Genomic DNA, 11006 nt, shown 5'->3' on the forward strand with positions numbered 1-11006 from the left:
CCTCAACCGGTGACAAAACGTTAAAGACACACTGTAATGTTCACTTTGTTCTTTGGTCAAAAGCTCTGGACATGTTCAGGTTCTCATACACCAAACTGACAGTTGGCCATCATTTAGTATCTTTGGCTGAAAGTTTTTCAGTGTATCTGGCACTGCTACAGTAGCCCGTATCAGTGGCTGTTTGGTTGGTTAAGCATGAAAGAGCCCCTGGCCGTTACACCCGCGTGAACACAGGTGTAATATGGGTTAACATTACATTCATTGAGCTTGTTTCCAACCACGATAAAATTTTGCTCAGAGCCTTGGATATTTCCCTGTAGAAGACTTTAGATGGCTGTTCAGATTAAGGCCAGAGATCAGATCGGTGTCAGGTACAGAGCCAAAGGAAGCCGTTCTCAGCTTTTATTACAAACATATCTGAACTAACCCTGACGTCCCAGCTCATGGACTCACTTCTTTTGTTGAGCCGTGACATTGACCTGTGATGGTCTGTGGGCTTATGGGATATTGTGTTCATTAAAAAGCCCCTAAGAACAGAGATATTGAATTGACAATAATGTTTGATTTTTCTTTTTTTATTCTCTGCTTTAATTCTGAGCTGAGTTATCTAAGTTATTATAAATGTCAACTGAATATTGATTGAGGTTTTCTAACTTCTGTCACAGAACAAGGAAGTTCTGGTTTCACTGTGCCTCTCTATTGGACCCCCATATGAATATATCTGAGAATATCAGGTTTAATACGTGTCATTTCAAAAGCGGATCTGCGTCACACATGACAAAAGAATATCAGATGTGTAACATTTTTACAGAGACACAGAACCCCCACCCCATACCTGCCACACCTGTTGTATTACCCGATCGAAGTGAATGTGAGTACAAGATAATGTCTACATGGCAACCCTTTAATATCAACATCAACACGTCTTTCCCATATGCCCAGAGGCGACGGTTGACCTCAGTCAGCCAGATGAAGCAGCATGACTTCATGGCAACACGACACCTCTTTCTCTGAGGTAATGCATTAATGAGCGGTGAACAATCTCCATAACCTATATGTAAATGAAATGAGTTACTGTATCTTACTCATTAGAATAACAGTGCAGTCTGCAAGGTTCTCAGACATTTAAACTATATTAGTCATTGCTGTATGAAGCTGTGATGTAACCTGAAGCTGAAAGAGCTGCACACTGATGGGCTCATGACTCAGGATTGGAATTTATGGCTCTGACAATTAAGATGAAAAATGAAAAAAGGAAAGTGAGTCTGCACAGGAAAGTTTTCCTCAGAGTCTGCAGGAATCAGTCCAGACTGAAGCTGAAATCCCAAATATCCTTCAATGTCTACAGTGTCTATTAGCATATTTTACATGCAGTAGTAGCAGTATTGTGACGGCATTATGTAATCAGCCTCCACTCTTACCCTGTTGAACCTGGCTGCAGGCTGCACTGTTCCCATTCAGACACAAGAACATTAGTGAGGTCCACCACTGAAGTTGGGTGTTAACTTGTTGCAGGCCAGTTGTTCCATACCAAAGTGGTAAAACCCTTTCTTTGTGGAGCTAGCTTTGTCTCCTTAGAATTTGCAAATTGTAATTGAAGGGACCCTGAGTTTATATTAAGAGAAAGCTTGTTTTGTTATTTTTAATTTATTTCTGTCAGTCCCAATTATCAGATCATGTTTTCTGAATCACTATTACTGGCTTAATGTTTCTTTATAGTTAAATGATTTTGTGTTTACAAAGCTCAGTTACAAGCCACATCTGGCAAATATGCATCTGCATGAAGAGGGGCCAGTTTCTGTGCTTTCTGCAAAGATTCATTTTCACAAAAAGCTGAAAAAACATGTAGTCTTACATAATAAAGTAAATAAAAGTATTGCCTTAGGCAGTTATAATTTAGTGCTGTATAATTTTGTAAAAAGGAGATTTGTTTGACACCTTTTGGTTAAAAAAAGACCTTGTTTTTAAATCAGTTTGCAGTTGTAATTATTGTGAGAATGGAATTAAAGCTTGTCAAGGATGCAGATGTTTTGATTATAATCCAATGCAGTCTGCAAACACTTATAATATTCATTAGATGTTTTAATTAATGCAAATAATGAGAAAAAGCTCAAAAACGTGCAATTCAGTGAAAAGGCAGGAAACAGGAACTTCTTTGAGACATTTTTTTATTAAAATTATTAATCAATAAATAGCAAATAATAGAATAAATATCTAAATAAGACATACAACAGACAATGTCAGTTTCAGCTTGGTGGCCTACAGTAGTGACAGTTTTCAATGACGTAGTAAAACATCCATTTAGTGCAGTTAAAGTGTAAAATACACACAGTTCAAGTTTTCTTGAGTTCAAGTTTCAGTTTTTGTAAGAGTTCACAGTTTCTTTCTTTCTTTCTTTCTTTCTTTCTTTCTTTCTTTCTTTCTTTCTTTTCAATTGTGTCCCATTCCAGACTGTGTCCTCCTCCGCTCTCAGGGGGACCGCTGGCAGGGGAAAGCCAGCGCATGAAGCTTCCTCCCGGCTGCACCGCGCAGGGCGCACCGCTGTTCTCCAGAAGCTGCTCAGGATCAACTTCAGCTCGGCTCGTTTTTGTTCCCAGAAGCCCAGACTCGGGCGGTTAATGGTTGAACCAGACCCGGAAGTTTTAGTTGTCGCTTCCCAGTCTGTGGTAGACAAGGAGAGCCACCATGTAGCTCTTACCGGCGCTCTGCTCGAATGACCGGCTGGTCTCTGTGTCCTCGCCGGGCTTGGGGCAGGTTGTGTTCGGAATGATCGGCTCGCTGGATGAGCTGTCGTCCTCGCAGCTGGTCGGGGAGGCTGACAGGAACTCGGAGCTGGCACTGAGGTCTGTGAGATGTCTCACTTGCTCCTCCGCAGACTGGAAGGTGAAACCCTGGTAGTCGCTGACCGGGCTGTCTGAGCTGCCCAGCGGCGTCTCTGCGCAGGGGTCCTCGGTGTAAATCTGCCACAGCACCACCAGGCACAGGATGACCAGCCAGCGCTTGGCCTGGCTCTTCTCCGGTGGTGGAAGATGCATGCGGACTTTAGCTGGGTACATAACCCGAGTGCAGCGCTTCTTCGGCCGGATGGGCACGTAGGAGCGCACGGCGGTTGCCTGCGTCGGTAGCCGCTCGAAGGTGAAGACCTCCGGCTCCGTGCTGCGGGTCGCCATCCTGGAGAAGGCAAAGCTCTCCCGCTGAACAGTCAGAGTCATGCTGTTTGACCGTGAGTACATTTTCTTAGAGTTTTGTTTTGCTTTTTCTTGGGGGTTACTCTGTCGGAGCTTCCAAAAAGTCAGATATCCTGTCGAGGACAAGAGCTCCGTATTTATATTCTTATTTCAGGTTGTGCTTTTTAAGAAACGCCCATATACAGCAGGCCACTCCCTGAGTTTATTGCTCAAGTGGGGAAATAATACAATTTGCATGAGTTCTAAGATTGTGGCCGCTGCTTTGATTCCGGAGCGAACAGGTTGTGGTGAGAAGGTGAATCATCAGGGTTTGGTAAAATAATTAGCCTACACTAAACTTTGTAGCTGAAAATCAAATTAACGAAACTTATTTTAATATACCCATATTATATGATATAATTATTATTATTATTATAATTATGTGATATATTGCACATTGTGAAAATGTATTATTTAATCCTAAATATATAACAAATAGATTATAATCTGCCAGAACACACGTGGTTGTAACAATATCACCTTCAAATGATATCCACATGATATTCAGTAGTGCCAGTTATTCTGAGGACCTATAAGGTTTCAGTTGACTGTAAACATCATAGACGGTACAATATGTGCCCAGTCACATGTGACAGTTACTCTGCTGGAAACTTCCTTCAGATAATCCTCAGGGTGGTTTTTTACTGGATACAAACATGTATTGAAATCAATGAATGAATGAATGTCTTCCTGAATAACTCTCTCTTTCATTTTGACCCACAGGCATTTTGAACCCTACGATGAATGTTTCATGTAAGTGTCATGTAAAAATTGACATTCAATTCAGTGTAATTATGTGTGTAACTTCCTTCTTAAAGCTAGACTTTGAGATTTTATGCCAGGGAGTGAATTCTGAGCCTGGGTTAAAATGAAATAAAATGCCATCTTTTGTGTTGTACGTTGTATAAGAAATATGGCCAATGTTCAGTCAATCATTGCCTCACATCAATGTGATAATGTGAACTGCAAACTTCAGAAGAGTCATTTGGGATTTTGGAGACTTTTGTAACTAAACCAGAATGACTTAACCTAATGTTGACCCTAACACACTGAGATCAGTAAAATAGCTACAATGGCAGTTTAGTTGTGGTGGATAGAAAGCAGAAATCATTTGTCTCAAGATATGATGTGAAAATCTTTGGTTTTCTCACAAACTGGAGTTAATTGCTGTGAAAATGAGATGGAATTATGGAGACAAATTTAGTTCTGTAATTTTTTTCTAAAATGTGTACATTTACAAACAAGAGAAGGTGGAGAAGCAACTTAAACAACGTTCACAATCAGCTTCAGACTTCTTCTTTGTTGTCTACAACAGAATTCATAAATCACCCACAAAACACATTTAGAGGAAATGTGTTTCCACAGCCTAAACACACATAGATTATCAATGAACACATAAGCCAAGAAACACAGCCACAAGGGACACAGTAGATGAGAGTCAAAGGACATTAGTCCGTTTAGTGTGCTGCAGTTTGCTTAGGACAGTGATGGCAGAGGGTGCAAAGCTCTGTGTTTTTACAGATCAGAGATCTGTATCTGCAGCCGGATGGGAGTTGAGTGAAGAATGAGGTGGCTGGAGTTGTGTGCTATGGTTAGTGCTTTGCATGTGATGGCAGTTTCAGTGCGGGTTTCGATGAGGACCATTCAGGAGAAGGTGCTTCTCCATGCACCACTGAGTGAAGTGGGAGATGCTGATAGGCCAGGACTGAGTTATTGTGCTTGAGAATGCAAGTATGGCTGTATTATATGAATATTTGAAATACATATGATGAGGCAGGGTCTGTGACAGTCATTAGTGTAGAGGGTGTACAGGAAAGCACTCAGCCATGGGGGGCTCTGTTATTAGTGATGTAGTAGTGCCCACCCTGTAGTCTGTTATATATAAGTTAAATGGTCCATCATGCCTTCTTTTCGAGAAAAAGTTAGCAAAATAAAACACATTAGACAATTAGAATGAAATGATTGGAATTAAAAAGCTGCATCTGTTTGTTGATGAATTGAATTGATTCTAAAAATATCTCTGCTTGCTTGAAAATGTACATTAACGGGGGAATTTTACTGGTTTTCCAACATGTGATTTTTGTCACCCGCGCTGTGAGTTCATTCTGGATGGTGAAGTCACAGGATGTTGTGAAAGTCCAAATTCAAAGAGGAAGACACTATATTTAAGATCTGTTTGTACTGGTACTACGATTCATTTTACAGCAGCCTGCAGTTGTAAGCTGCCTATAAGTTTATTTGGTAAAAAACATTTTGATGAAGAGAAAATGGTGTAATTACTTCTTTTAACATTTTGCAGAATCACTTCGGACCAAGATGTTCACATGTCGTTTCAATTTGGTTGCAGCTGCACAATACATTCAAGGCTTGTGGAAGTTAATGTCAATGTGGGTCACAAAATTTCCCACAAATATTTGGCTTGCAGTTATAAGAAACATTTATGGAACTTGGCTCAGATAATTATGTAAATTAGTTTGGATGAAATCTGTAGCAGAAAATAGCTGAAGTGGAAGTGCATTCAAAACTGTGAATGAAGGGAAGTCAGAATATTCGGGAACAAAAATGAGTTCATTTAATACAGAACATACCCTCAACGTATATTCTCATTTGTGATGGAACCTTGATTGTGACACCTCATTTATTTGAGTAAATATCTGTAAATGAATTATTGTGTAGTGTTCCCAGGAATCTGCAGGCTCTGCACCAACCTGTCGAGTTTCACTTATTCACCTTGCTGCCAAATTATTTCACAACATATCTGATCTCACCCTGTACTGCAGAAAAAGTGCTCTTGAATCTTTTCTTAGAACAATACAGTGATAATGAAACCCAATACAACAGCCCTGTGTTAGATAACATGTTTGTGAAATTTAAATAATTTAAATATGTCACTTGTTGCTATTTTTCCTATTCTTGTCAATTTTGAGACCATTGAAGGAACAAGGTAACATTTATTGTCTCTCCATGTAAAATATTCAGTATGCAGGCAAAATTGTGCTACTTCAGTACAGTTTACACAGTAAGAATAAATACAGTAAAATAAGATATAAGACAAGTACAAAGATAGTGAACTGCAAAAAGTATGAAGGAAAGAAAGTGCAATAGATGGAACAGTGAACAGTAAAGATGTATGATGGCAGTTGATGCACTGTATAGTGAAACCTGCATTAATCAGTATTTATTAGTATAAATCAGATTTTTAGCCTCTTGCTTTGAGCACGAGGGCCCTGTCATACCATGTGGCACCATTTAAAGCATGCTTTCGACTATTAGCAATGTGCCCATGTATGTACAGACTAACTGTTGCTGGATTGGACTTTGATACTGAAGAAAACTTGATTGAAAAGGATTTTCAGGCAAGTTCTGGAATTATAAGGAGCATCTCTTCATCTAATCTCACAATACGAGCCGTTCAGAGATCGTAGTGCCTATCAATCGTCTGGGGATTTGTAAATGCAAAGTAGTTGCTTGAATGGCAGCAAGAACAGCCGCTAACAATCATATAATGAGGACACGCCAAAGACTTCAGATTGGTTCTGCAGTCCAGTTTTTTTTCTGTAATTGTTTCCAGCCAGCCTGAATGTTTAGAGACTGACTTTCCTCAGATTTGATTTCTAAGCAGATTTCTGGATGTTTATTCGTGATGGACATCAAAGATAATGATATCATCAGGAGGGCTAAGACATTGAAATGACTTTAAGCTAATTTCTTTTGTGTGTTTCTAAAATACCATTATCACCAAATGATATAACTGCTGCAGCTCCAACTTATGGTTGTGTAACTACAATAACTAACTTCCTTTTGGCCTTGAACCAACTGGAATGTGAAACCTTAATGTGAATGGTATTAAAGTAGAAGTTTTGGCTTGACGGTAGCACTATGAACAAAGGAAGGTGCTAGGTCAGCAGAATAACTAGGATTCACCCCCTTGTTTCCATGAAAATATCATGAAGATCTGTTGGCATGAAAGTGGGAATCTCTTCCTCTACCTATTCACTCATTTTGGCACATCTGTAGTCACTGTATCTGTGATCACAGCGTCGCTGTATACGTGACATGACACAATGCTCCTCTCATCCTAAAGTAAACCGCTGCTGGTGAATGGATCTTTCACAAGAATGGACAGATTAACAAGGAAGAGGAAACAATAAACTGTACAATGAAATGACTCACAAGCAGATTTTCCTTTCTGCAGGCAGCTTATTATATACTTCCGATGAACTTTCCTCTTTGATAAAATATTGTATCTCCCTCATTTCAGTCTGCAGGGTTTGTGTAGCCCGAGCAACGCTGAAAAAGGGTTTGCATTGTGTTAATGGACGCAGGTTTGACTGCAGGTTTGACTAAAGAGAGGCTCAAACTCTAGTCGTATAATCAGTTTCAGCTACAGTATATATATTCAAAAAAGCTATTTGCAGATCTTTAGTATGATCTTTCAAATAATTCTAAAGGCATACCTTTTTATAAAAAACTTTGGCACAGTGTTTTGTCTTCCAAATGGTGTCCAAAATGTTCAGATTTTAGATGTAGTGACAGTCAGAAATTGGATTATTTTATTTTAAAAAGGGTGGTGGTATGCTGAATCAACAGATGCAAACCAATGTGAGAACACTCTGATTGGTGAGCTGTTTTCTATCTAAAAAGGATGATGGCTTAAATAAGCCAATGTCCATTACAGCTTTTCTCTTGAAGTTACTTCAGATCAAGCTGTGTGTGTGTGTGAAACTCACTGCAAGAAAAGGTCAAATCAATCATCGACTTTCCTTTCAAGTGAAAACTTGGCACATAACTTTGCCCTATTGACGCAGTGATGCAACCTGCCAATTACAGAATGAAACAGGGTGTTGTTTTTGCAATTCAAGTGAAATACGTGACAGCTGAACACTTTAACATAAATGACATTTGCATCTGAATCAGCTTTGATGATTCTGATTGAGGCCTGTTTAATTGTTTTTTAGACAACGTGCTTTGCGCTGCAGTGTTTCTGTCATGTTCTCTCATCAGTTTCAGTCCCAACAAAAAATTTTCAAGCGAAACTTATTGCATTAACATCCTGCATGTTTAAAATACCTAGAACATATTTCCGTTCCCTTTGTTTAACCATGAGCTCGAGCAGAAAGAATCAGAAGCATCTGAACCTGCAGCATGATATTACACACACCCTGCAGCTGCAGTGGGAACCTTGACTGAGCGTCTGGGTGGCCAGAGGAGAACGTGGCGGGAATATGTGTCACAAACACTCTAACAATTTTTTCTCAGCAGGCTGTGACATTCCTGACGCTATATATTCCTCTACTGACTGACACACACAAAGACACCGTGTACTGTAACAGTGTTTCCAAATATGGTAGGCAGTGAAGCGAGCCATCATCACCAACGGCAAAAGTGAATGAAATGTGAGATGATACATAAATGATTTGGTGGTCAGAGGTCATGTCCAACCCACTGCCCCAGATACCCAGTGTTCTGTGATGGGGGTTTAGCTAGAATGGCTGACTACATATCGGTGTGCAGAGAAATTATGTCAGTCAAAGAGAATCCTGAAAACTTCATAATAACACTTGCAAGTTAGGAGTGTGAGCAGGGAACATGCCTTTGTCATTATGCAAATATATCTCAAAATAATGGATAAAAAAAACATTGAAATTGTTCTTCCACAAACTTTAAATTTTCGGCAATTGGACTCATCACACCTACTAGAAGAAGTGCTGAACCTGATCGCCAAATGGATATTAGTGTGCTCTCATTGGCTCAATGAGTAGTTAGATCTCTTCTGTTTGGTCTAAACCACATACAGTAGGGGAAAAAATAGTCTTAGGTGTAGAACAATGGATAATACAGGACCCTGAAACCAGAAATCTCTCCATCCTCCGGGTCAGTTAATGTGTTCTGAAAGGTTTTTTCCACTCTGGCGGTAAACCGAGGTGAGTCTTCTTATTAAAACAGCACTTTTAGTTCCTGTAAAAGCTCACGTTATTATAATGATACTAATGTACCTTCTCTGTCAGACAGACAGTGAAGTGACCTCACTCCGTCTGCTGTCCGGTATTCAAAACTTCCACCGTTTACATTCTGATGCAGCTCTGTCTGCTTTTTTCCACTTTTACTGTAAAAGATTAAATGACTTGTAGCAGACTTTTTTCCCCTCTCTAAATGAGTGAGTTGAGGTTGAGTCATGTTTCTAATGCTGACCACAGTGTGCACTTAATGCGTGTTTTTTCTCCCTGTATTTTGTTTTACAGTAACTGTTTCTGATCCTTCATACCAACGAGGAGTCGTGGGTGATTTCAGTCAGCAGACGCTTAGACACACACACATGCACACACAAATGTTGGCTGTCAGGTCATAATGGCGACCATGTGATTTGGGTCACTATTGTGCGGTAATTCTGATCAAAGACCGTTTTGATTGGCCGTGCTGGCTCGTCTCTGGCTTGTTGGCATGTGAACGGGCCTACGTGCAGAACAGGGCAGCATCAGACGGCCGACGACCCCCCTTTTGCCCACACAAAGGTCCCTCCCAAAACCGGGTCACATGTTTGTGTCTGAATGGTTTGTTGCATTCATAATGTCTGTGATCATTGATCGTTCGACAAAATAATCTCCAAACCAATCCCAACTACTCACTTTTTCTTGAGATTTCAGTTACCTTTATCAGTGGAAGGATCTGTCCACATGCAAGCTGGGTAGGTCATGCTAATGAAAACCATGTGATATGTTTCAAACAATGTAAACAACAACTATCTTGCTGGTGTCATGAGGGTCATAGCACCTAAAAATTGCACCAGAAACAAAATGAATCACAAGCAGCCAGTAACATTTCTAGATTGTTCGTCTATCATTTATTCCAAGGTAATGCACAGCAATTGGAAACATGCTGCACCCATGTTTGTATTCCTTATCTTTAGACTGGGGATATCTCAGTGTCCTGTTCTCATCTGTCTGCTGTTACAGAGTCTCTCTACTGAAAAAAGGACGAGTGAAACTACAGGCATATTTTTGGTGTCTTTGGGATGCCTAGTAGATTTGAAAGTAAAATTATGTGGGTTTGAACAAAGTTTGGCTGCACAGCCCACTTTTGTAAAGATGGAGCAAAGTTTAAGATGTACATTCATGATAGAAATTATTTTGCAGAAATAGTCCTATGAACTCTTGAAAACCCCTTCTAAATAAGAAGCTCTGGACATGATTCAAGCAATGTTTTAGCATGAATTTAACTAGCCTGCACAGTGCCAGTGTACTCAAAGATTTATTTTATAAAGTTCCAGTGAAACTTACAAGCAAAGAATTAATAGAAACCTTTTTAGAAACAAAACCTCTATTAAACCTGCCTCTTTGCCTGCAGAGCTTCTGTCCATTAAAGGGTTAAAATTGGACAGCAGATGGTTATGGTCTCTCTCCTCCTCGTTGGCTCCGGAGCATACAGTTTTCTTTGCTTTTTCGTCATTTTCCATCTCCATCTGATTGGATCAGCAGATCTGAGGGGGCGGAGGGACTGTGTGTGTGTGGGGTGGAGGTCCTAACCAATCCCAGCTGTTTCTTGTTCGTAGAGAGCAGCATTGGTTCATAGAGAGCTGATGAACCATCTAAAAACGTGTTGTTTCTCACAGCTAACCTCGACCTCTCCAAACTAAACAGATGACTTCCAGGCTTTGAGTAACTGCTGACTGCTGGTCGACGTCAGCAACACCAGCCTGATAGCCACGGCTCATCTAGGAAAACACACATGGGAGATTTTCAGTCATGCTGGCTACCGTGTCACTGGTCACAGCCGGAAAAA

General features: G+C 40.2%; 1 protein-coding gene across 1 annotated transcript; it reads right to left on the reverse strand.

Annotated features, from left to right (window-relative positions):
* Positions 1-2151: 2151 nt before the first annotated feature.
* ier3 (immediate early response 3) lies at positions 2152-3310 on the reverse strand. The gene has a single exon (XM_051423612.1). The coding sequence runs from the start codon at positions 3231-3233 to the stop codon at positions 2643-2645; it is 591 nt and encodes a 196-aa protein (XP_051279572.1). The 5' UTR covers positions 3234-3310; the 3' UTR covers positions 2152-2642.
* Positions 3311-11006: the final 7696 nt, after the last annotated feature.

This window comes from Dicentrarchus labrax, unplaced genomic scaffold (assembly GCF_905237075.1).
Source record: "Dicentrarchus labrax unplaced genomic scaffold, dlabrax2021, whole genome shotgun sequence".
NCBI lineage: Eukaryota > Metazoa > Chordata > Actinopteri > Moronidae > Dicentrarchus > Dicentrarchus labrax.

Coding starts and splice junctions, on each gene's coding strand:
- ier3 (XM_051423612.1), bottom strand. CDS start 3,233: ATGTACTCACGGTCAAACAGCATGACTCTGACTGTTCAGCGGGAGAGC.